This window comes from Pezoporus wallicus, unplaced genomic scaffold (assembly GCF_028554395.1).
Source record: "Pezoporus wallicus isolate ANWC-B61680 ecotype Strahan unplaced genomic scaffold, APGP_CSIRO_Pwel_v1 scaffold_7392, whole genome shotgun sequence".
NCBI classification, from domain to species: domain Eukaryota; kingdom Metazoa; phylum Chordata; class Aves; order Psittaciformes; family Psittacidae; genus Pezoporus; species Pezoporus wallicus.
Window position 1 is genome coordinate 5132229 of NW_026639923.1, and position 25929 is coordinate 5158157.

A 25929-nucleotide genomic window follows, 5' to 3' on the forward strand; every position below is an offset into this window, starting at 1 on the left:
CTTTGGTCCCAATAGCCCAAAGGAACCCCATGAAGGGGCTGTGCTTGGCTGCGGAGAAAGGCAAAAAACCCCTGGGGACACTTGCAGGTCCTCTGTGGGGAAAAAAAGCCTTCCCCCCCCAGCTGCAGGACACAAGGGGCCACCTTTGTGGTTGATGAGCAGCAGGCAGTAACCCAGCAGAATGGACCAGAGGAGCCAGGACAAGTGGTCCTGGTCAATGCTCAGAGGAAGGCAAAAAACCGTCGGGGACCAATGCCAGTCTGCCCCGGGGGAAAATTCTTTCCTGACCCCAGTGCTGGCGATTGGCTGTCCCTGAGCATGTGAGCAAGACCTGCTCCTGGTCCATAGGCTGGTCACATCCCCCAGGAGATACCCAAGCCCAATTCTCCCTCAACCTGCAGTCACCTCACGGGCTTCTGAGAGAAGCACCAGGATCCCTGGAAACACCTCTGCATCCTATTTCTTACAGCTGCTGCCCCTGGCTCTGTGACAGATGAGGATGGTGAGCTCTACAGTGCTCCTCAAGAACATATTCCTATGCTCTGGCCATGGCTATCCAGCTGAAAAGGATTGCTATCCCTCCCATGAGGGATAGCTGTTTCAGCCAGGAGCTGGCCTTGCAGCTGAGAACCTCCAGCAGCCTCCACCAGCAGCTGCCCTTCCTGCCTGAGGTCCCTGTAGCTAACTCCAGAAGCTCAAGGGCTTCCTCTGGGATGTCTTAGGGCTGCCCCTGCCACCTCTGCCAGGGGACACAGGAGGCTGTTCTCTTTTATCCTATCTCGGGGCATTGTGGCTGCTGCATTGCCAGGTGCTGGCACAGAATGGAATGGAATGGAGAGGAATGGCATGGAATGGAACGGAGTTGAGGGGGGAGTTTTGTCCATTGTATGCAAACATTGGAACAGAGGGGAACAATGAAGCCACTTCTGCATGGACATTATTTGTGGATAAAGCACAGGAGAAGCTAGCACTGCTTATCATCAAGACATGCATTAATCAAGAAAGGTTTATGAAGGTCATATGGTGATATCAATAAAGAGGAGTCTTTCCATCTTCAATAAGTGATAGGAGGGCTGCATTCAGATTAAACACACTGCATTTAAGTACAGAGCATTTAAACCACTCAAATCCATTTCTGCCTTTTCTGCAGCTTCGAGCTAGACAACCGACAATCAGCAATCTCTCTTCACTCATCCTGAATGCTATCTAAAAGAGATGGGTCACCAGCCAAATTCTGGTGAACCTGTGAACATTTGGGACTAGAATGGAGTTGTATCATTTGTTCCCTTTTCCAGCAGTGCTTCAGGAACTGAAACAGTGGTACTGACACTTTGGAAGCAGGTGCAAACATCACATCTTGGTGTTATCTATAGCTTTTGATACTCAGGCATTTTAACAAAACAGAGGAAGGCAATTACATCAGGGAAATGTGTAATTCATTAATGGAATGAAAGAAGTTCTGTTAATTTCCAAACAGTGCTACATCTGTCCCCACTCTTTCTTTCTTAATTCATTCCTCTTGATCTTCCCAGTGACTGTTTTTGGCAGCTCTTGGACAAATTCCACCTAAATAAAAAGACAGACAACAATGTAGCAAGTTCCACAGAGTTGATTTTCCAAGACTAGCTCTTAGCATATGCAGAAAACTAAGAGGACTCCTGTCAGTAAGAACAGCTTGCCTAAAGGATCAAGTCCAAGCCAAATCAAAGCAGTGTATTATGCCATTTGTCAAACTGTTTCTTTGGCTACCTAGATGGCCAAAGACCTGTGTAGCTGCCTCCCAACTAACCGAGTACTGCAGCATCAGTACTGTAACAGAAGGATGAATACCTAAATGGTATCAGAAGTCAGAGACAAATGATAGAAGAAGAAAGAGATATTATGGTCTTTAGTTCCTATGAGTTCTGCACAAGTGAACTAGGGCACTGCTAGTAGCTCTTCTCCTGTAGGGCTGGGATAACCAAGAAACACCAAGTGTATCCTCCTGGGCTTTTATCTTACATATTAACTGTGAGAAGCAGTAGATAAAAACTTATTCAGACTCAGTCAGATACTACCCTAAAGTCACTAGAGAGTGCTCAGTTGAAGATTAAATACAAAATGGAGAATTATAATTGTGAGTCTGACTTAAAATACACAGAGCTAACTAGCATAATATATGAAGCTTAGAAATTTTTGGGAGGTTTAAGCAAACATTTAACTCAAATGCATGAAAACCAAAATAAGCAAATGTTATTTAGGAAAGATTTCCTGGAGCCAGGGCTTTAGCTGAATCTTTGCCACTGTCTCTTTCAGGTCAATCATGAAAATCCAAATAGTAATTCTGTGAGATTTATGGAAGGGTGACCTGGTTGACCATCTCAGAAGCATTTACCTTTCTGGGGTACTTATATGGTGCAGTAGTTTTCTTGACATGCTCCTGTAATTCCCAGGTTAAACTCTCTAAATCAGTGGATGAAAAAGCTGGGGAAAGGACCACAAATGCTTTCACAACCTGTAAGAAATTGTCAATGGAAGTGATCTAACACCATTTATTTTTAAAAGCTCATACACAAGTTACCAGTGAACAGTACTGCTCAGTCTCATGACATGCAAAAGGGAGGAGCAGAGAAACCAGCACGATGTAAGAAATGGCTGTGTCCAGCTTCTGCACGTCTCACAGAAGGGAAAGTTGAAAGCAGAGTTTTTCTTCTCTCATTACAGAGCAAGAGCACTTGCTCTATCTTATCAGTATGCATCAAGAAGGAGGAGTAATAAAAGGTGCCTCTGCAGAGCTCTCCCTGAAGCTGAGGGACATTTTGTTTCTCTCTGAAGTTCACATGGGGGACAGAAGGCCCATATCATCCCCGCACAGCACTGTGCTTTCTAATGCCAGTTACAGTATGCTAGTACAGAATAACTTTGGTTACACCAAGACAGCCAAAAAAGACAATTTCAGTGTATAGACAAGTGCTTAACAACAAGAGGAAAGTAAACATCACTGTAATATTCTCCAGAGAAGATCTTGGGATGAAAATAAACTAAAAGCAAAGGCATGTAAATAAGAAGGGATTTTGCCTGTCATCCCAAACAGGATTATCTGTGATGACACGACTGCCTTAGAGCTGTACATTATTCAGTAAAGGAGGAACTGCCTTATAAAATTACATATTTAAACAAAAATACTGCTTCCCCCACCACTGCTCAGCCATCATTACCTCTCCTCTGAGGTGATCTGGGCTGCTGACAACAGCTGTTTCTACTACTGCTGGGTGTTCTATCAGGGCATTCTCTACTTCAAAAGGCCCAATGCGATATCTAGGTAAGGAAAAAAAAAAAGTAGGATTTGTCTTTATGAGCTGGAAAACCAGTACCAAATGGGTTTTTAATGTTCATATTGCAGAAGAAACCCAAAACAAACCAACAACCAACTACAGAAACCTCAGGCAGAATGGGAAGGTTCGCTGTGTTAAAAGGTAGGAGCATTTCATGGTGGTCATGTGGTAGAGGACTGCTGAGGCTCTCCCATCTCTCCCCTTTCCTTGCGGCTCCTACACTGGAGCTCCATCTCAACCTGATAGCTGGGGTCTGTAGTACCAGCCAATGTCATGTTATGGTATCACATCATACAACATAAAATTGTTTCATTCCACCACGTTAAAAATAAAACATTTCAAATGTTCTTTTGATAGCAATGTCCTTCAATTTTAGTTAAAAACCCAAACTAGATTAAAATCCCTCCTCTGTCAATGGCAGTCTTCACTTCTTGTTGAAACAGACAAGATGTTGCAGGTGAAATTGACAGAGATGCCACTGACATCACCAAGATGGTACTGCAAGTCTATGAAAAGTTAATAATAAAAGCAAGTGTTCCTAAATCAAAGGTCAATGCATTCATCACAGAATTACCATGTCAGAAGCTCACGAGGAACACAACATGTAAGATTATACAATGGCAGATTTTGAAAGGAAGTGTGCAAACTGACCCTGAAGAAATGATGATGTCATCATCTCTTCCAATGAACTGAAAATATCCATCTTCATCCACAGTCCCTCTGTCTCCAGTGACATAAAAATCCCCACGTTCAGTTTCTGCCGTTTTCTTAGGGTTATCCTCAAAGTGGTTTACAAACAGTAGTTTAGATTTTGAACATGCACTACCTACACATTGTGCTATAACACACGTAACATTAAATGCACTGAAACTTAATTTTTCAGTCAAGAATGTTCAAGAATTTTACTGGTATTGCTATAAAATTTTAACTCAATCTTCAGCAAACTCTTCCATTTTCTAACATCCATCAATCCAAACAAAGAAATTACTCTGGTGATAAATAATAAACTGGTGAAAAATATTCAACCTTTTGAGCCACTATGCTCAACTGGACAGATCAGTGGTGGTGTGAATAAAATGAAGTCCTTACTACATATCCAGAGAAAAAAACAAGTGGTTTTATAGGTTTGCTTCTGACAGCAATTTCCCCCTGTTGTCCTGGAGGCAGAATATTAGCATTTTTGTCTACAATCTAGAATGAGAAACAACACATATTTTAGTCCAATGGGAAAATCAAACCCAAAACAAACCCAAACCCAACCAAACAAAATACTTGATGAAAGAATTTAAGAGCAGCCAACAAACCTGAACATCGTAAAGGGGAGCTGCCTTCCCCATTGATCCAGGTTTAACCTTCATTCCTTTAAAACCAGAGCAGATTATTCCCTGAAAAAATCAAAATTAAATCAATGTTTTACAATAGAAAACAGCTACATTTATATTCAATTCATTAAATGCACTTTCTAGAGTAATTCCAAAGTAAGGAATTAAGATTCATAGGATCCTGTATGTCAGAGCTATGTGGTACAGATAAGCAAAATCAAGAAACTCCCTGAAAGGATACTTTTCCATTATCTCCAAAGAACTAATGCCCTCTGCTAAGCAGTCCCCTTCCTTAAGAGTCAGACTGTGCCCTCTTGCCTGTCCCTGTCTCTTGGGATTTGCTGAAGGACATTTATGGAAATTAGCACATTTCCTCTCAGCAATCCATGTTTCTGGCAGGTTCTGTGAGGAGAGCCATGAAATTGTTTCTTTCAGAGGTTATCGTGGCAAGGGTCTGAGACATAGAAACATCAAGGAAGAAAGAGGCTGTGTTCTTTCAAAACAAACCATGAAAACATCATGCAACAAAAAGGAGTTATAAAGATTTAACAGAACATTGACCCTACAGATGTACCGTTTCAGTCTGCCCATATATTTCATGGATGTCCAGCCCAGTCTTGCTTTTCCACTGCTCCAGAACTTCTGGGTTGAGCGGCTCTCCTCCACTCACGCAGTGCTTCAGGTTCATGAATTTGTAGCTTCACAAGGAGTTAAAAAACAAAAGAAGCAGTATTTCAATCTAGTGGCAAGACAAGGAACATGCAACTATAAACAAATAATACTGGGGAGCTGTTTACTGCGAGAGTTAGTCCCATGAACTGGGGAAATCAGAGGAACCCTGATCCTTCAGCTCCTGATACAGGAAAGTCATCAGTCTGTGCTCAACACTCTGAGTAGTAGTAGTCAGAATTAAACACGCATGAAAAACAAAGTAAATTTTTTGCTGAAGTCAGCTGGGATTTAAGGACATGCTTATAACGAATCACAGAGCAATTTGCTGGGTCAGGGCCCTGACTGCTGACCCTCTGCAGCAGCCCAAGTGGGAAAATGCAAGAGGGGAAGCAGGAACAGTGGCAGGCAGTGGGAAGTGGAGCAGGGGGTGATGTACAACTGCCACAACAAGTCACTCCCTCACAGATATGCTGACACTCACTTTCTAGGATGACACTCCTTCCCAAGGCATGGAAAATTAATTCAGTGATTGAAAATTATGACATTTTCTATGCCAGTCTTTTCATGAAGGGTATTTTAAACTAAACTACTACCCTATTTTTGGTCAAACAGCTAGATCTGGGAGATCACTAAAGTTTGGTTTGGATAAATTTGAGTAAACAATTCCTTGACATACCTGGAAACATCATTTTGTACCAGCATGCGGAACAATGTTGGAGCACTAACCAGTGTGTCAATAGGGAATCTGCAGAGAGTCTAGTGAGTTAAACAAGACAGACATATGAAGCTGAGACAAAAAAACTGCGTTTTGGATGTATAGTGAATAGGTAATCTAGAAGGAAAATGTATGCTCCCCTTTCTATGGAAAAGCACCATACACTCTCTGTTGGGTAAGAAACCCTCCTGCAGTGATTCACAGGATATTTGGAACGACAAAATCCCGTGCTAACATGTCGATGTGACACCCAGATCACGTAGCTTGGAGCATGGCCAGAATAGGCTTCTCTTTGTCAACATTGTAGGTAAGGTTTTCACTTTCATCTTGGTCAGCATGGGCAGAGGAATGTTTAGGTTTCAGTCTGCATTAATACCAGCCATTAGTGCTGCTTTTGGATGATTTTCATTCACGTGCTCACCAGATATAAGCAAAATGTGTGAATGAAGGGCAGGTTTGGCCTGTTCTGTGTACATCAAAGATGCAAGTAGAGGCTTTATACAACAGACACAGCATCTCAAACACAACAGTCATGAGATCTATAGATGCTGCTAAGAATATTTTTTTTTTGTGCCCTTTCTGCAAACTGACACATCTCCATGAGTTTTTCCTTACATTTAAGATGACTGCTGATTCAATCCGTGGTAGCTTATGTACAAAGACGCATGATCCGAAAACCCAGGGATCAAAAACAGATGCCAGTGAAGCTACTACCCATCCTGTGTCTGCTGTGCTCCATATCACATCTGAGGGAGTCAAATCCAACCAGTACCTGATAGAGCAGAAAAAAATGATCAAAAAGATAATGAAAAATTTATGCTTAACACCTTCACCTAAACTACAAAACTAAAAAAACCCAAAATGTAAAAAAAACAAACCAAAAACCCAACAAGCACAAGATTTCTCACAAGATACATGTGCACTGTGCGCTCTGAATAAGCTTATTTTATGAGCTAGCCCTAGGATAAAAGGGCACCTAACTATATGCTTGCATAAGTATACGCTCACATGTATATCATACATATATGATGACATTCATAAGACAGAGTAAGGGGAAGAGAGTAGTATGAATTTCTTTCAATAAAGTGACTTTCCACTAGGTAGGAAGATAGGGCTGAAGCAGCAGCATTGATGGACGCTCTGTTGGACACTGGGTATTTCAGTTCTAAGGCTATGGGACAGGATGATCTGTTCAACCAATATAGACTCTACCTCTGCTCATCTACACATCACCAAGCATTTTGCAGCCCTAACAGCACAATATATATTGGTTCTTTGCACCAAACCATTTCCAGCCGATGGCTGTCCTTTGAACCACTCCAAAGAAAGGGTAACATCTATTCATTGAAAAATTGGAACACTGGGGGTGATCCTACTGCCCTAGAAATCTGCTGGAGTTTCTAGTCTGATTTTGGAGAGAGAAGGGCTAGAGCCATACATTGTATTTCTTATTCAGTTATTTTTCATCAGTTCTACTATGCAGCTTTAATTACCCCAAGTTCAACCAGGCTCAGACCTTTCATACCTTTCACTTAAAAGGGGTCTGAAACCAAGACTACCCTGGGAATGTTCAGTCATCTTTGGAGAACCTGTGGTTCCACTGGTAAAGAAGATAATCATCGAGTCTTGAATCCTTGTTTTGACACAGGAATGGTCAGCAGATTGGTTTCTTTAAAATAGAGAATGCAATAATCAATAATGCAAATAATTCAATGGTTACTTTACATTCAGAATGTAATTAAGTTATTGCATGTTGCAGAACTCCTACCCCAAATAAGCTTCACAGAAGCTTTTCACCAAATCAGACTAAAATAATTTGGAGTTACACTTCCTCAAAGACAGACTTCCCCTTAAGAACAGGACAGAAACTGCCCAGAACAAGACCACTGTTGGTAAACAATTCTCATGTGTATCAGCAATCAAGCTGTCACAATTAACACCTTAATGCTGGCAATTTGGTGTTACAATGAATACTTGTAAATGAGTACTTGTGAAGAACAGGTCTGCCTTCTGCAACATGACTGTAGTGTCTCTAACTCATACTCACTTGTAGAGGTCAGTGAAGTTGAGCCATCCTTCCCTACTGCCTTTGGACACAATTAGCTTGGTTTTCAGAAACTGACACTCAGATGCCACTGAGTCCACAGCAGGAGTCAGTGTGTCACTGGTAATGATGCACTTGGCTTTTGACACCTGGAGTCGATATAATATGTCTTTGGCTGACAACTGGGATATTCCTGGAATTAAGACAATTCCTGGAAGAGCAGTAAAGTTAGTTAGGGATAGCATTTTTCACATCTGATCCTTTTCTGAGAACCTAAACTATTAACTAATCCTAAACTGACCTCTGAGATTAATTTGCCCTGGCATTCCCAAGCCAAACAGTTATAGTGGAATAGTGGAGCTGCTTGTGCTCCCCTGTAAGGAATGAAACATGGACCTCCCTGGTGGCTTCCATGGCTCTTCCCTGACTCCTTTCACCTCCATGCCTGCTGTACAGGCCACTTTTCCCACAGCACCTAGTGCAAATCATCCAAGACTGCCTGCATAGCTAGGATACTCCCTAGATTATTACTTTTTCTTTACAAGCCATACTAAATTCTTGATCCTCTCAACCAATTTGCATTAGCCAGTTTTACCAGTCTCAGATATGCTCACTGACCTGCTCGCATGCAAGCCACAGTTATCAGCCACCATTCTGGAACTCGTGGCAGGATCACAAAAATTCTGTCCCCCTTCTGCAGTCCGCATACTTTAGTCAGTACATTTGCCACTTTCCGAGACAGGAACCCCAGCTCCTCAAAGCTCCACTTCACTTCTTCACCTTCTCCATTTATCCACCAAAAGGCAGGGTTTGATGATCTCTTTCCAGCCTATAAAATACAGGGATCAAACCCCAAAACATTTCTTCTGAAAAAAACATGAAATTATAATGCACAAATATCTGCAAATACTGAGTATCTGCAAGTTTTGAGTATTTCACAACTGGTATATAAACTATTATTTTTTCCTTTGTCCTTAATGGATCAAGCTCAGGTATTTCCAATAAATTCTCCTTTTCTGAACCAGAAATGTTTACCAGCTAAACTGTTTCCAGTCTCAAGGCCTAGTCTAGACCCTATTTCAGTTTAAACCTTATGGTCAGCATTAATGCTCCTACAAAATAGCAGATAATAGGATATACTTCACATACTACTCCTGATATTCTGGATGAAGTTGTGGAACACTCTTAAACACAAGCAGCACAGACAGAGGACAAAATAAAACAACAGGATGACACAGTGCCAAGAGCAGGAGAGTTAAGTGGTCTTCAACTATAGGGCATCTGGACAAATCCACTTTGGGACAAGGCAATTAAAATATTTGTGTGAGAGTTTTCCCTAGCATGCGATGTTATTGTTATGTTACCTGTATTTTTATGATGTGAATATCTCATATTATAGTATGCAGAAGAAACACAGCCATTCCGAAGTTAAATCAAAGTCAAAAGGGACTTACCACTGCTTTTTCTACCTATATAGGAAGCACCAAGGATCAGGGACACTTTTAAAATAAAGCAAGAAAGAATGAGATTTTGTATCATTTCCTAATGCAAACGGGTTTTGACAACTGATTTTTTTGATAAAAGAAATACCCAACTTATTTCAAGGAAAATTTCAAATTAAAGTATCTCATCTGCACACCAAAAGATGACTACCTTTTCAGTTTCAGACCATTTGTCCAGTACATCACTTGCAAAGTTGAAGTATTTTGGTATTTCCTGTTTGCCCTGCCTGACAGGCTCGTATTGTGAATATACATCAGATGTGAGCAGCCTGGGGTGTCCATGGAAATTTCTATTAGGAGGCTTCAAAGTCCACAAAGATTTTAGAGTCTGTAATTTGAACAACAGCTTCATGGCAGAAGAGGATGTACGTAGATGCTATAGACTATATGAAAATTAGCAGAATCGTTGCAGTGAATCCTGCAGCAACAACAAAAGAAAAAAAGAACCTTAAGATTATCCAAAGACAATTCAGTTTGAAGTTATTATTTGAAGTCACTTAGGCTAGTCACAGCCAAACTGATGTTTTTATCAGTTCAATTAGATGTGAACTTCTCCATCCTGCTTTCTTTCATTTTTTACCATCAGCTTTTTAAGGATTTAACGTACTGTACTTATCTGGCTTCTTCCCTGTAACTCAGCAGACCCTTATGGATCTTTGGGGCTGTTAATTGTCCACAACTCTCCTTAGTCAAACACAAATTCAGAGGTTATTGTTTGCAATGCAAGAAGGTTACTGGTTCTTACTCCAAAGCATTCAGTAGCTGATTCTCTATTCCTTTTCCTTCACATGGAGCTGAAGGATGTTTCCAGACTATTTCCATCAAGATTCTCACTGCTTTAGCTTGAATAATTGCTGACTGATATATCCATTCATCACCACATATCTCAGAGAACCTTTGCTTCAGTAATCCCTTACATAGGTCCCCAAATTTTATTTAGACACTTCTACATTTGCTTGCTGTAAATGCCTTCTTCCATCTATACTCCCCATAATGACTCTAAAAGCTCTGAGGTCAAATTATTTTCTTCCTTTCCATTGCACTTCTTTTCTTTCTTTTTATATTACTACTATCATTTTCAACAACCTAGAAGACCGTGCTCAACTCCAAACATTTCAAAGCTATCAAGAGGTTTCTTGTACATGCACAATAAGATTATCAAACATATCTGGGAGAGCCTGCAGTCAGAGCAGGAGCCAGTTGATGATACTAAAACCTAGGTCTATCTATGCCTTTTTTAACCACAAGCACAGGTTACTAAGTTTAAGGTGAGTAACTGCTGAAATACAGGTTAATTTTCTGTTCTTATAAAGGATGAAGATATTCACAAACTAGCGACCATATTATAGGTAAGCTCTCAGCTAAGTTCCTTGCCATGTGGGAAGTTCTGTGGCCTGAACAAAGCTGCAAAGTTTTGCCCTTTGTCCCAAGGTTTAAAGTTTTTTTTGTATTTCTTTACCTTTTGTCCTGTGCCTTCAACTGTAACCACTTATCGTTACATCTCTGATGCCTGGATCTCAGTTCTGGTCAAATTTTATCCCCTGAGAAAAAGTAAATTATTTAACAGCTCCTTATTCCTTAGCAGAAGCTTTTACAGTAATATTTAATCTGCTTACCAGGTGAATGAACTCAAATACCTAGAACTTGGACAACTTAATCTTTTCAGTGATATCTGACAGCATAATTTTTCCCCCAGAATAGATATGTTGTTAAATCAACAGTAATTCACAGCGTTCTTCATGCTACATTGAGACTGGGGTACAGAAATACTGACCAGTTGTAAATAAACCTGTAAGGAGTAATTTGCTCCAGAGAAACAATCACAGGACATGGATATAAAACTAAGTGTTGTGTCCCTAAGTGTCACCCACTTCAGAATGATGATTATAGAGCAGAAACTTAGACAGTACTTACATTTTACATAGAGTTTTTAAATCAAAACTCTATTAATAGCACCTGGCAGAAAAAATTAATCTAAAAGGATTTTATTAGTGAAAAAAGGTATTTTAAGTATTCCCTAATTACATCCATAGAAAATAGACATTAATTCAGGGGGTTTTTATCATATTTTGGGTTAGACATTCTTTTTTTTTTTTTTTATTTTTTTTTTCTTACCTGAGGAAACAACTGGCAGTAAAAACAGGTAAGATTTTTGTTAAATGTAACCTTTCTTCGAGGTCATGACCTCCACTGTTAATGCTAAAAACCAATGGATTCACTTTAATTCCTTTAAGAGAAGAACCTAATAACTCTGATTATTCCTTTTAATAACACAGACACTTCTCATTTCTTAGTCTTCTCTGGTTCTACGGTTTAGCTCTAATCTGCAGATTTAAGAGCATTGCAATAACAAAATTTACACAATAGCCTGTGAAGTAAATAGGAGAGAAAGAACATTCAGGAATAGTATTCAAGATTGGAAATGGTATTCGGGACCGGTAGAAAGATGAACATTTTAAATCCAGGATTCCCTAATGATCTATAAAAATTCCATCACAGTTTTTCTGTGACAGCCTTCAGTTTTTAGCACTTTTTCACCAGCAAGCTTACAGGTGAAAATGAAATGAAAAAATTGAGGAAAAGACCGGTAATAGCAAAGACCTCTGAACTGCTGCAAGAATCAGACATTATTTTTCCTAATTTAGTACCATCTGCTGCTTCTCAACCGTCAGCAACACTAGGAATTCAAACAATGTTTTCCTGACCTGTTTGTTGTGGACAGTATAGATGGAGAGCTGGCTGGGTAAATCCTCTTCATTCAGTTCATTCTGCTTTCAGGACCTATGTTTCCCAAACAAGGCACTGTAAAGATTAGCTTTTATCTGAACCTGACAAACATGACATTCTGCCAAAAAGGATTTGGAGTGAAACCCTTTATACTCTTTGTCTTGCTTCTTTTGCAGTAATGAGGACATAGCACAAAACAGACCAGGAAGCATGATTCTTCCTGCGGAGCAACCTTTTTCATGTAATCATTTACACTGTTGTCAATTGTGCATAAATTGCACCTTTACCTAAAGTACTTTGTATCTTCTTTTTTCCCCCACTTTAACCACTTAAGTAGATCACAAATTCATCAAGAAGAAGGTATTAAAGAGCATGTCTTTTTCCTTCCAGACAGAAAGAAACTGGGAATGTTACAGTGGTAGGTTTTAAAGAGAGAATATCACTTCACTGCTGATACCCACTACAGGAGAAAGACGATTTTTATTAATTTCTCATTTATTTGTAAACATTATTAAAATATTGTCATTACACTTTTTTTAAGGAAACTTTTCATACTAATTCTAGTAAAATAATTAAACCTTTGTAATCATCTTTTTCTCTCCTAGTCCTCATTCTTAATTACTTTCACCTTCTGTCTCCTGGAAATCTGTAGGCCGATGGCATTCTCAAGCCATGTGAGTGTTACTTCCCCCTTTTTTTCCTATGGCTTGTTTTTTCCTAAGTTCTCCTAGTGCTCTGGGTCATGACCACATGCCAAGTGTGATGCACTATGGCTGGTACAGATGATGGGAATCTTCTCTCCTCAGTTTCCAGATCACATTAGACTCTTCCCCACTCTTTGTTCCTTAGAACCTTTCTCTTGATTTTCCCAGTAGCCGTCTTTGGCAGATCCTGAACAAATTCCACCTGAAGGGCAAAAATGCTCACTTTTAGTGAAATAACATTCTGATTAAACTCCTGGGTGCAAGAAAGGGACACTTTAATTATGGCTGGAGTAAAAAGATGGGAAGCTGCACAACTTGGGGCTGGGATGATGAAACTCCTTACCACACATCTTATCTGACTGCACAGGCAGTATTTGCAGGGACACAGTCCTGAAGAGGTAAGTGCTTCAGCTGTCAGGACAGGGAGTTACTGATGTTTTTTCTGGTTATAAGGGATGGATTCCAACCCATCTGATGCCAGCAGGAATTTCCCCTTTGCTTTGGGTGAGAGTCTGAACAGAGCTCCAGGGCGGAATTTGTAAGAGCTGAATGTCTTGCCCTTAAGTTGCTATGAAAACCTCAGTATTTTATGAAAGGACTCTGATAAAAGCAATTTACACTACCATTTCCTCCCTATGGGTTCTTTCCAGCACATACAGTGAACCCAAGGCCACAGCTGCAACAGATCCTGTAATTTACTTAATTTTATTTAACTATGCTTGGGGTGTTTGTCAGAAGGCAGCTGAAAAGAAGCCAAAGCAGGACAAAGACTGTTCAATGTCTGATGCCATTAGAAGACCTGTCTTTCTGTGGTGTACTTACCTTCCTCGGATACTTGTAAGGTGCAGTCACCTTCTTGACATACTGCTGAAGCTCATGAGTTAATTTTTCTGGATCGTGTGACACATAAGCAGGAGCTAAAACAATGAAGGCTTTGACTACCTGTACCACAAAAGTTAAGGGACCCCATTACCTTCCAGACATGGGAATAAAGGGATATATTTCTTGCCAGAACTGAGTATCAAAATTCAGAATGCAAAAATTTGAGCTTTTTCTCTAATTTCTCTTTTCATTGGCTGTTTATTACAGAATGCAATATTATGAAGGAAATACTCTGCAGCTATTTTTTCCACTTTATACACTACTAAACTTTCAGAAAGTTGTAGAACAACAAAAAAAATAACCAGCTGAAAATCTCACCCTGGAGCTCAAAGCTTCTATATTGTCAACTTTGAAACATAAAGAAAAATTACATACTCTGCATATAATTGCTACCAGGTGCTTAGTGACAAAAAGAGAAATAATCTGAATCCTAGTTCTTAGACAAAAAGATGCCAAACTAAGTCTTAAGAGGCAAACTTTTCTTTCCCCAAATAAAACCCTGCAAACAAGGAAATAATAATGAAATTCTAAGATTTGTCAAGGTATGGGTTTAAAGTTTTTTTGACTGATTTTAATCTTATAAATTAGCAACATCTTAATTCCAAAGCAGCCTAGTACACACAAGGAACTTGATGCTCAGAATAAAGTGTATTTCTTTCTATATCTTCTTTTTTTCTATTTACCTCCCCTCGAACTGGATCAGGACTGCTGACAACAGCTACCTCTGAGACTGCAGGGTGCTGCATTAATGCACTTTCAACTTCAAATGGGCCAATGCGATACCTGGGAGAAAAAGCAGACATGACAGCTGCAGCAAGGCAGCCACTCAACTGGTGTTTCAGATGGACTTCTAACAGACAAATGAGCACTGCTAATAGCAACTGACTTACCCAGAAGAATTAATTATATCATCAGCTCTTCCAACAAACCAGACATATCCTTCTTCACACATAATCCCTCTGTCCCCAGTGACATAAAAATTTCCACACACAGAGGCAGCAGTTTTCTCTGGATTATCCTGACAACAATCAAACATGTAAAAAAATGTATCTGATTGTTAGTGAAAGGTAATATATGTAATGAAATGTAATGCATTTATTTGCAGTGATGCTAAAAACGATCACGACAATTTTTAAGTTGTTCTCAACGTAAGTATTATTTTATGTCTTCAATTAAGAAAAACAGCAATTTTGTGGTGGAAACTTGTGAGAGGTGGAAAACATCATTTGTGTAGATATGGTTTCATGTTCTAGGGAAAAAAGGCTGTGTTAAATCAAAATGCTCATCCATCACAGCAAATTACTAAACTGAATAACCTACTGTCTTCAGGGAAATAATTTATCACTGCAGGGGGTTGCCACAATAACCTCCTGTCAGTGGAAACTGTTTACCCCCCAGCCTTCAAGATCAAAACACAAATGAGGTGACCTACAGGAAAAACTTCACTATCGAAACTGATCTATCAGGTGCAGATTACACAGGAAAAACACCTTGACGACAGAAGACAAAATGAAAAGTTGAAATAATAGTACTGAACCAAAAGGAGCTTTTTATCACATAGTAATTACTCTGTGGCAGTTGTTGTTTGAGGATGCTAAAAATATCCAAATCTTATGGGGTTTCAGAGGAGGTTTAAACACATAGACAGGTTCCCAAAGCATACACATTATAGTTCAAATGCAGTGAAGAGTATCTTTGTATCTTCCCGATTCTAGTGTTTTCTTAAGTACATACTACAACTCAGCACCATCGCAGACTGAATACTACCTTAGATGGACCTTTGATCTGAACCAAGATGGCCATTTTTCTGAATTCTGTTAAACCTGTTCTGGTTGCAGTGGGTAGAGCATTCCCATTTGAATAGTGATGTTAGATTACATATGCCACTACCACAAACCCATGGGATCATCACTGTCAAAGGGTTTCTCTGACACCAGATATACGTGCATGGTGGTAACTTTTAAAGATGTAAGAGAGAAATCTATTGATACCTCTGACAGTGATATGAGGTCATAACATACTTGTGCTCTTTGGAAAGTCTTCCTGAACTTTTGATGTATTACAGTAGCCTTTATGAGCTTCCTTCATTAATCCTTAGCCAAGGATGGGAGTAGAATGGAAGAGAGTGATGCATTGAATGTGAAGTTTGTGCCAACTACGAGGTACAGGTCTGGAACAAGGTAGCACCTGGTTTATATTGCATCTTGAAGTTATGCTCTGCCAGTCTGCTCCAGGATTATCAGAACAATGTACTGATCAGGCCCAAAGTCCTCAAGCAGCCTAGGGAGACTTTGTGAAGATCCTAGATGAAATTCTGCTTCTTGAATAAGTCAGAACTTTGCCCTGGATCTCTCTTCAGCTTCTTGGAAGGCACAGACCAAGACTTACCAAGTACTCAGAGAACATGCAGAATGGTCGCGTTGGTTTAACACGGACAGCAATGTTGCCTTCTTCTCCTGCAGGCAGAACATCCCCATGGTCATCTATGATCTGCAGAAAGGACACATCATTACAGCTTTGATTAGCTCAATTAAATATCTGCTACAGCACAGTGCAGGGCAGAGAAGGGACACAGACAGTGTTCCCTTACTCTTGTACCCACAACCGCAGCTGAGCTCAGAGGAGATGTATCAACATACCTGCACATCATAAGGGGGAACAGGTTTTCCCAAAGAGCCAGGTTTAATTTTCATCCCTTTCATATTGGCACAAATTGTCACCTGCAAATAGATTTTATTTTTCATTTGTGCAGCATCTTGTAGACTTTATTATTGTTTCCGTTAGGCATGACACCTCTTCATGACTTTGTCGGGACAAGGGCTGAATCAGGACTAACGCACTGTGGTACCCAAGCACATCAGAGAGGTTTGAGAGGCATTCTAGTTCAGCCTTGTGGAATGAGGTTGGCTGTGCTCAGTCTGAGCCACTGGGTTCTTCTGAAAACACTTGATTTTGCAAGACAGCAGATGTGAAATTATTACAGATTCTATTTCACTAATGGGACAATTAATTTGGGACTATACCAAGGGTAAGAGGAGAGAGAGAATGCCTGAAATCTGACTCTTAATAGCTTCGTTAATATTCACTTGCAGAGAAGTCTGGATGTGAACTGATTTAATATTTTTCATTAAAACCTCACACAGGCCAAATTGATACCCAGAGCAAATTATTTATTTTATTTCTTTTTAGTTCTGCCTTTTAAGTAAAGGTGATGGAAGGGATCTACTACACGTTCTTTGAGATAATCTCTGGCACGGATTTTGCAGAGGGCTGAACTCCACAGTCACAGTACTTCCTATAAACATTAAAACATGCTGCTAGTTGATTTTGGAACTATATAAGCATAATTATATATTGCCTATAATTCATTTAAATGATTCTCACCTTTTCCATTGATTTATCAAGCACAATGTGCCTCTGGTATTGTTACCTTTGAAAAGGCATACTGCAAGAATTAATGCAAACATACGGTTTCTGTCTGGCCATAACCTTCATGGATATCCACCCCTGTCTGGATTTTCCACTTTGCCATCACTTCAGGATTGAGCGGTTCCCCTCCAGTTACACAGTGTTTCAGACTCATGAACTTATACCTTGAGAGAAGTAGCAAATTAAATATTTATTTCTTAAACTCCTGAAAAGAGCAGTGAATGGTCTTAACTGAACAGCCTCCCTCAACTTTCAGAGCTAGTATGCTTAAAACTTCAAAAGCTACTTTGGAAATTACAATAATCATCCCGCTACACAGATCTGGATTGAACTCGTAGATTGCTCATGTTACCACTAAGGACAATGGGGTTTACATCTGTGTCACTGGAAGTGTTACCATGAAAGTTGGACAGAGAAACTCTCTAAGACTCAATTTGGAGTTTCAGCAGGCAGGCATTCTTTATTGCAGTGCTGGGTGCACATGTGAATAGTGTTGCAAAGGTGAGCGTGCCCATTACTTGTTGGCAACAGTTACATATTTAGCACACTCATGCATATTTAAAGCTTTTCCAGGAAATAGCTTGCATATTCATGATATTTCCATGAACTAATTATAATATTTGCATTCTAATTATGTATTCTTATTATCTTGCTGAGTAGGGGGTCTCTGGTGGTCACTGATAGTCTTCCTCACTGTGTTCACTGAATGACTTCAGTGCTTGCACATGCTCACAAGGTCCTACTACCAAGCAGCTGGTATGTCCTTGCTTCTGTTCTGTTCCAGTCTCACCCCACATTGGGCACCACTCTGCTATCTTGAAGGCTAGCATCCTTGGGTCTCCTTAGTTGTTATCAGTCCCATGATGATGCTTTTCCCATCAGCCAAACATTCCTTTCCCTCTCTGCGTTAGCAAGTGAGAACAGTTTGCTGTACTATGTTAGTTTAAAGCCACATGAACTATTGTTAGTTTAAACCTATAATTTAAGCCTACAGAAGTAGCTGTTTTTTTATTTTTTTTTCTGGAAGAAGAGGGAGGAAAGGTGTTCTCCTGGAAGAGCTAACAAGAAAGGAGAAGTCTGAGAAAGCTCATCAGATATTTGTGGACAGCTGAGTTACATGCCAACATTCTAGATCAAATAAGACACTGAGAATTTTCTAGAGCAATTTCAATTATATTTCTTTTAATAGAAAAAAATAAAAATAAGCAACATAAGGAACTAAACAGCTACAGCTGTCACAGTATTGTATCCCAGTCTCTCTCTACTCCCCCTGGAATGGACAGATGCTCAGATGTACCTGCTCAGATCATGTTGGACCAGCATGCTGTAGGCAGTGGGAACAGTACAAAAGGTAGTGATGGGGTATCTTGAGAGAGTCTAGGAAACACAGAAAGTTATTTTGCTGAAAAGAGAATGCAATGTTGGGTCTGATCCTGCAAATGTGAAGGTGATTAACACAAGTTATGTCTGCAAATGTCTGCAAAATGAAAACTATAAAAATGCAACATACATTCGACACAGAAAACACCTATGCATTAGTGACTGAATCCTGACTGTGGAGTGGCTGTACCTGTCAGTCCCACTGCTCTCGCAAATACCATTCTTATGCAAATGAACATCACTGAAAGCAGTAGCTCCAGTTAAGATTGTTTTCTGCTTCCCAGGCAACTGTGCCCTAGGCTGAAGACTAAGTGACAACAGTGAACTAGATCAAAGCTTTTCCAATTTTATTCTTGGGAGGTCTGGGTCTCCTCTCCACACAAGAGACCAACATTGGGGCATACAGGCCAGCTAACTGGTTTTGTGAAACGGCAGGGTGGAGGAACAGGCATTTTGGCAACTCACTGAAAATTCAGGATAAGAAGGCCCTGATTCACATTTATGCCATACTCTGATCACTGGCCTATGCTCATCCTGAACCCAAAGCAGCTTAAGTCTGTACTTGAAGTGAACTTTGGCTAAATATGGGACAAGACAGCAGGGATCCTGAGTTCTTTTTATCCTGCATCTTTCACCACATCCCCTCTACCCTGTAGCCATGTCACTTGGCCTAACCAGGATGGAAAACACATGTTCCTTCAGGTTTCTGGACACCAAAAGGGGGGATGATTGCCTGGGATGTGGGAATTATTATCCCTTCTGCTACAGAACAGTGGGTACCCATGCTCTGTATGGGCTTTGCTCCTGTTATGCAAAATGGAAATAAAACTCAGTTATAAATGTTACACTTACTTGTGCAATAACTTCTGGTTTAAACTGTGGCATATTGTGTACAAAGACGCAGGATCCACAGATCCATGGTGCAAAAACACTGCTCCAAGCTGATTTTACCCAGCCAGTATCAGAAGTATTCCACATTATATCTGAAGGAGTCAAGTTCATCCAGTACCTGGTGATAAAACAGAGAGAAAAAAAAATGCTTCATAGAGTGTGAAAGGCTCAGGCATAGCATAATTAAAGAGCAAGAGGCTTGCGTTAGAAGATGTTATGTCAGCAAGTAGGGCTTCTTAGAAAGTTTCTAAGAGTAGAAATATCTTAAACACTCTCTTATTTCCCATCACTCCCTCCTGTTTAACATTTCCAGCATTTGTTTTCCTTCTGAACAGTGCAGAACATCCTTGGCTTGAGTTGCACAATCTGGATCTATATGAAAAACCAAACAGATCACTTGGAGTAGGCCTTCCCCACCTTGTGGATTAGTGACATCAGCTAAATCACATTTTATTTCTCTATGAAACTAGTCGTATTACTTCTATGGATTATATATCATCAAGTTCCACCTCAGTGTTCCTTGGAAAATGTATCCTTTGATTTTAATGAAATTTCTCACTCCTTCAAAGCATAAACAAAAGATGTTAAATGAAAGCAAATCAGTACCAAAACAGAGATTCAGAATAAACTGTAACTTTTAAGGTATAACGCTATGGCCCAAGGTTGCTTTCATTCTCAAGGAAGGTTTACACAATACCAAAGCACTTTATCTGGTTTTGCTACAAGGACGCTGCCCTTATTGCTACTCCACAGTCAGTCCTCTGAGTGCTGGAACACTGCGTTTGATGCTGTCTACTGAGTCTTCAAGAAGCTTTTTATAATAAGGATTCACTGTGAGAGGGGAAAGGTGAAGAAGAAGCAAGAACTTACACTTATGAAATGCCTACATTTACTGGAGTTTTTACAGTCACATTTTAAATTTAACTGTGATCATGTCACTTAACCAGGACACTGGGAGCAATTGCAAGGTTTACCTGCCACTGGTTGCAAATCCAATGCCGTAACTGCTGTGGGACTGCACCACCATTTTTGGAAAGCCTGTACTTCCACTAGTAAAACCAATTATCATTGGGTCTTGACTCCTTGTCTTCACACATTTATGGTCAGCAGATGCCACCCTTCAGAAGAAACAGTATATGACAGTTACTGTATGTAGTTTTTCACGAAGGAAGCAGTACTTCTCAGGGCTTACGAAATATACAGGAAAACAGCCCCTGACTATACAGTCATACATCTCACTAAATAAATAGTTGCATCAGACACCATAGGTAAGAGTTAGAGAGCACATTTTGCTAGTCACAAGTGTGCTCTGTGTGCTGTAACTTTCAAGATGTGAGTATCTACAGCATATTCCAGTGACTTTGTTTACAACTATTTCGCAAGGGCACTCAGGGTGCTTGTTACAGAACAAAACCAACTTCTATCTCAACACATATTGTCTCACAATATGAAGACAATGGGGGCCAAATTCAGTCTATCATGCCAGGTCCTAGACATGTACTATACCATTTATGTTCAAGAGACTGATGAGTAATTCAGATTGTCTGGGCTACCAACATAGCAAAGGGAAGAAATAACTGATCCCAGGTTAGCTGAGCTCTAAGAGCTGGCAATGGGCATCTTCTCATTGAATTCAAGTGGCATTAGACTGGGCTCTAGAAGACAAGTGTGAAACAACTGCAAGATTAGTATTCTGCGTGCTTATCCTGTGATCCCAGTAGAAGCAAAGAGCTTTTACAAACTGTCAGGCTGCTGAATAAAAAGCAGCAGAAAGATCTGAACATAGCTCCCAAGAAGTGTGTTGGGGGGTTTTGTACCTAATGCAGTGATTACAGCAAGTTGGCAGAGGGGTGCAAAATTGTATTGCATTTGCATTCTGGAAATTAATTAAAAAATTCAGCAATGTCACCTGATACAGCTTCTCACCTCACAGGGGTGATGGTGTAACGGCTAGATACTCACGCAAAGAGTTCTTTGAGGTTCAGCCACCCATCTCTGCTCCCTTTGGCTACAATTAGTTTGCTTTTCAGAAACTGGCAGTCAGGTATGACCGATTCCACTGCAGGTGCCAGTGTGTCATTGGTAATGATGCACTTGGCCTTTGAAGTCTGGAGTCGGTATAAGATGTCTTTGGCTGTTAATTGAGATGTTCCTGAAATGAAGACAATTCCTGGAAAAAAACAACAAGCAATTTAGAAAATTGACCATTTCTCTTTATTACATTCACAGGACATGACCCCAGACACAGAAAAGCTGAGCTATTTCTTATTCTCTGAGAAATGGGACTCAAGTATAATTCATGTTTGTAGGCAGAGCTTGGGTAAATTTGTGCCCTAGAAATGACCTGGAATTATCTGGCTCTAAAAGACCTTCAAACCCTGAAGCACTGATGTTAAGTTTTGTGTCATCCATATTAAAGTTATCTATATCATGAGTAAGATGTAGATTTACAGTGGTTTTGAGCATTTCCTTCATGATTTATAACTCAGGAAGGAAGTGTTATCATCCCCTTTATTAAGTACATGAAGACGACCAGCATATGGATTATATTTACATCTGGAATAAAGCCATTATTCATTTCAATAAGGAATTAATACGTCTTGATATGGGATAAACGGATTGAGTCAGGCAGCTTACATACGCTGCTCAGTCAACAAATCCCTCAAGCTTGGACTCATTTTGTAATGTGAACAAACCTGAGTTTGGATACTGACTACAATGTGACTGAAATCACATTGAGAGTGGTTGAATGTCAGTTTAGTGCACTTCTATGCCCTTTAGTGCTTTCTATATCCTCCTTTTCCCAAGGATTTCAACAGACTTGACCTATACTGATTACAGTCTTCATGCACCTTCAGTGATGTCTACCAAATTTTACAACTGGGAAATGGAGACACTGAGATACTGAATGCTACTCCCACATCATATTCCAAAAAAAATCTTGGATAAGATAGAACTGGATTCTCTGAGCCTTAACCACATTTACAACCCACCAAAATCACAGAGCTTATAAGTGGGACAAAAATACTTGATTATGTCCCTGTTGATGCTAAATTGTTCTATTATGAATGCTTAGCGCTCTAAAAATGCAATGGGTTAAATTCTGTGAAAGAATTTGCAAAACTGTAATAGCTGAGCAAAAAGATATTGTGATGAATTCTTAACCAGTCTGGTCACACATCTTACTGCATTAAAACTGTTCATACTGACAAAGTATCTGGTTAAACGTGGCCTTAGTTTATAACCATTCAACCTTCAATGGCTTCAACTAAGAAGGCGTTTGACTGGACCATGTCTGCTCAGCACCTAGTACAGTGTTGCTTTGGTTCCTGTGTGGGTGCTGCCAATTCTCCCTCTATGCAAAAGCTGAACTGTACAGGGCACAGCAGCATATTCCTGCTTACATTTTTTTTCCCAATTTAATTTAGTGTACTTTTCATATCTTCTATTTATTTTTTTCTGCATCCAAGAGATCAGTAAACTCACTCACCTGTTCGCATACAGGCTACATACAGTAGCCACCATTCAGGAACACGAGGCAGCACTACTATAACTCTGTCTCCTCTCTGCAAACCACATGCCTCAGAAAGTATATTAGCTGCTTTCCTAGAAAGAAATCCCAGCTCTTCAAAGCTCCACTTTACCTCTTCTCCCTCATCATTTACCCACCAAAAAGCTGGATTTGCTGTTCGTCTTCCAACCTAGAATGCAACAAAAGACAAACCTTAAAATGTTTCATTTCTATCCAAAATAACTCCAGATAACCAATTCACCCTGGCAACTAGTGTCTTAAAATGACACTCATATTTCTGACGCAGAAAAATAAAGCAGTGCATTCTACTCTGCAGCTTATACTACCCAGTATCAATCAGGAAAATTGATTTGTATCATCTAAGATTTGTTCCAATGTCTATGAAGTAAAAGAAAAATATTACCTTTTCCAGTCGTGACCACTCATCTAAGACATCACTTGCAAAGTTGAAATATTCCGGCAGTTCCTTTTTACACTGGTTTATAGAGTCATAATAAGAAATAATCTGAGATGTAAAAAGCCTGTTGCATCCATGGAATAACCTGCAAGGTGACCCAAAAATCTGCAAACACTGAGGAATCCATGATTTAATAAATGTCCTCATGATCAATGATGTTTTATCAGACAGTGGGTTAAAAAATCAGATGCACACCTGCAGGAATCGGTCATCTGAAATGAAAGAAAACACATTTAAAATCAGCCATGTATTGGATGCTGCCTACCTTGTGGTGCTGGACAAATTAATGCAAGCCAGCTTCAATAAATAGGTTGGTTGTGTCTGTCCTCATTTTTCCCCATTATTTTATGTGATTTGTAAAATAAGTGTTTCTCTGTTTCTGGCAAAGAAATCTTGTGCTGTTTTTGTCATTTTAATCTTTGCTCTCTACTTGGCCAGCTGATGAATGAATCTCATACCTCTGAACTTTCACCTGCCAGTCCTTTTCTGAATATCTATCTCTTGATTCCTGTAGATTTCAGATTTTATTTTGCCTGCATACAGAAATAAAATGCCACTAGCTATAGAAAGTGTTCTGAGGACATTTTACGACCTTGATTTAAAAATCTCTGTAATTATGCAGTGTCTTAAATATACACTAGGTGGCGATTCACACTGAACTTAGACAACAATAAAACTAATGAATCTAATTTATTTCCTTGTGAGTTCTATTTTCATTTGAGGCATGGAATAAACACAAAATAAACAGTAGTCAATGAAAGGTGAAATGTCAAAGATTTCCATTTGCTTTGCAATTCAGCTGAAGTGTGCAACTTGGAAAACAATACATGTTGTAAAACAAATGTGCAAAGAAAATTCCAGCATTTCCAGTTCCTCCTAGTCTTTCCTACACACCATACAGGTACCTGTGGAAGAGACAAAATTGATGATACTGCACTTATTTAAAGCCCAGCCTTGTAAGTCAATAAAACTGGATCTTTACTCACAAATGAAGAATCTTCTGACAAACTTGTTTTGAGTATAACCAATTTCTTGATGCTTTTAAACCCTTCTGTGGCATTACCTTCTCCTTATTTAATAGCACAAAGCTTTCTAACAGGGATACTGCACAGTTACTTTCATTATGTATTGCAAGTGTAGGTCTCGTAACAGGTTAAAGTGTTTAATGCTGTCCTGGGTTCAGCAGTAGCAGTCATGTTTCTCCTCCTTGGTAGCTGGTGCAGTGCAGTGTTTTGACTTTCGGCTCGGGAACAGAGCTGATAGAGATGTTTTGGTTTGGCCAAGGACTTTGTGAGCCTCATGCTCTGCCAGGGAGGAGGGGAAGCTGGGAGGAAGCAGAGACAGGACACCTGACCCAAACTGACCAAAGAGGTATTCCATACCACAGCACGTCATGCCCAGGATGTAACTGGGAGTTAGCCGGAAGGGCTGGGAGACTGCAGGGTTGGAGGAGGTATCGGTCGGAGCTTGGTCGGGCTTGGGGGCGAGTTATCGGTCAGTGGGTGGTGAGGTGTTGTATTCTGTTCCCTTGTTATTTCCTTTATCATTATTATCATTGGTGGTAGCAGTAGTGATTTGTGTTATACCTTAGTTACTAAACTGTTCTTATCTCAACCCGTGGGAGTTGCATTCTTTTGATTCTCCTCTCCGTCCCTCCGAGAGCAGGGGGAGGGCAAGAAAGGGGGGGGGGAAGTGAGCGAACGAATTACCTGACTGGGTTTAAACCACGACAAATGCCAATAAATAACAGTGTCACCACTCTAAAATCACTGTATTTGTGAGGCAAAACAGAAATGCAAATAGAAGGTGCTCACATGTGAGGCATTTGTCAATGGCTCTCGATCGTACAACAATTTCCAGGGTGTGGGCAGTAACTGACCAGAAGGCCCAAGAATTGTACTTACTCTGCATTCAGCGTTTCCTGCTGACCAGCCTGTGACTTCTGCAAAAGTCAGATTTTCCATATACCTCTCAAAAACTGTAAAGCACACAACGAAGGAGCCAGAACTAGTCAGCACTGATAAAGAAATGTGCAGAAATGTGACCTAATCTGCTGTATGCCCAAACCAAAACACTGTATTCCATCAGTTTCAATTTTCTGTTCAGCTCTGCTTAATCCCACTCCTTTCCTCACTGCAAATATGACGGAAACTGCAGTTTCCTTCCAGGACATATTGGTTAGAAGTCCTATCAAAAATAGCGCCCATTTCCTAGTAGGAGATTTCCAAAAGGCCTTTGTGTTGACTGTTACTTGTTTTAGTGGCAGAAAGAGGAAAATGAGCTTTCTAAGCAAATGGTTTTGTCATCCTACTGATGCTCTGGGAGCTTCAGGCTGTTTTCTGAGCTTACAACACAGCC

General features: G+C 40.0%; 2 protein-coding genes across 6 annotated transcripts; both read right to left on the reverse strand.

Annotated features, from left to right (window-relative positions):
* Positions 1 to 971: 971 nt before the first annotated feature.
* On the reverse strand, positions 972 to 12477 carry LOC130603302 (acyl-coenzyme A synthetase ACSM4, mitochondrial-like). Of its 4 annotated transcripts, XM_057416949.1 has the most exons (15): positions 12275 to 12477; positions 11029 to 11110; positions 9721 to 9987; positions 8686 to 8896; positions 8071 to 8278; positions 7549 to 7692; positions 6639 to 6795; positions 5985 to 6064; positions 5211 to 5334; positions 4619 to 4699; positions 4404 to 4505; positions 3966 to 4093; positions 3198 to 3297; positions 2375 to 2494; positions 972 to 1566 (listed from the first exon to the last, which is right to left on the reverse strand). In XM_057416949.1, exons 3-15 carry the CDS (start codon positions 9919 to 9921, stop codon positions 1480 to 1482), a joined length of 1743 nt encoding a protein of 580 aa, XP_057272932.1. In that variant the 5' UTR covers positions 9922 to 9987; positions 11029 to 11110; positions 12275 to 12477; the 3' UTR covers positions 972 to 1479. The 4 variants fall into 4 exon arrangements, with proteins under 4 accessions (XP_057272932.1, XP_057272929.1, XP_057272933.1 ...); XM_057416946.1 differs by lacking the exon at positions 11029 to 11110; XM_057416950.1 differs by lacking the exons at positions 11029 to 11110; positions 12275 to 12477 and adding an exon at positions 12218 to 12235 and having other exon boundaries at positions 9721 to 9897.
* A 295-nt stretch (positions 12478 to 12772) lies between these two features.
* LOC130603303 (acyl-coenzyme A synthetase ACSM3, mitochondrial-like) lies at positions 12773 to 24037 on the reverse strand. 2 transcript variants are annotated; one of them, XM_057416951.1, is made up of 13 exons: positions 23518 to 24021; positions 23073 to 23283; positions 21545 to 21752; positions 20557 to 20700; positions 19544 to 19700; positions 18609 to 18688; positions 17352 to 17475; positions 16522 to 16602; positions 16271 to 16372; positions 14773 to 14900; positions 14566 to 14665; positions 13823 to 13942; positions 12773 to 13202 (listed from the first exon to the last, which is right to left on the reverse strand). In XM_057416951.1, the coding sequence occupies exons 1-13, from the start codon at positions 23716 to 23718 to the stop codon at positions 13116 to 13118; spliced, it is 1743 nt and encodes a 580-aa protein (XP_057272934.1). In that variant the 5' UTR covers positions 23719 to 24021; the 3' UTR covers positions 12773 to 13115. The 2 variants fall into 2 exon arrangements, with proteins under 2 accessions (XP_057272934.1, XP_057272935.1); XM_057416952.1 differs by lacking the exons at positions 12773 to 13202; positions 13823 to 13942; positions 14566 to 14665; ... (2 more) ...; positions 16522 to 16602; positions 18609 to 18688 and having other exon boundaries at positions 17336 to 17475; positions 23518 to 24037.
* Between the last annotated feature and the right edge of the window lie 1892 nt (positions 24038 to 25929).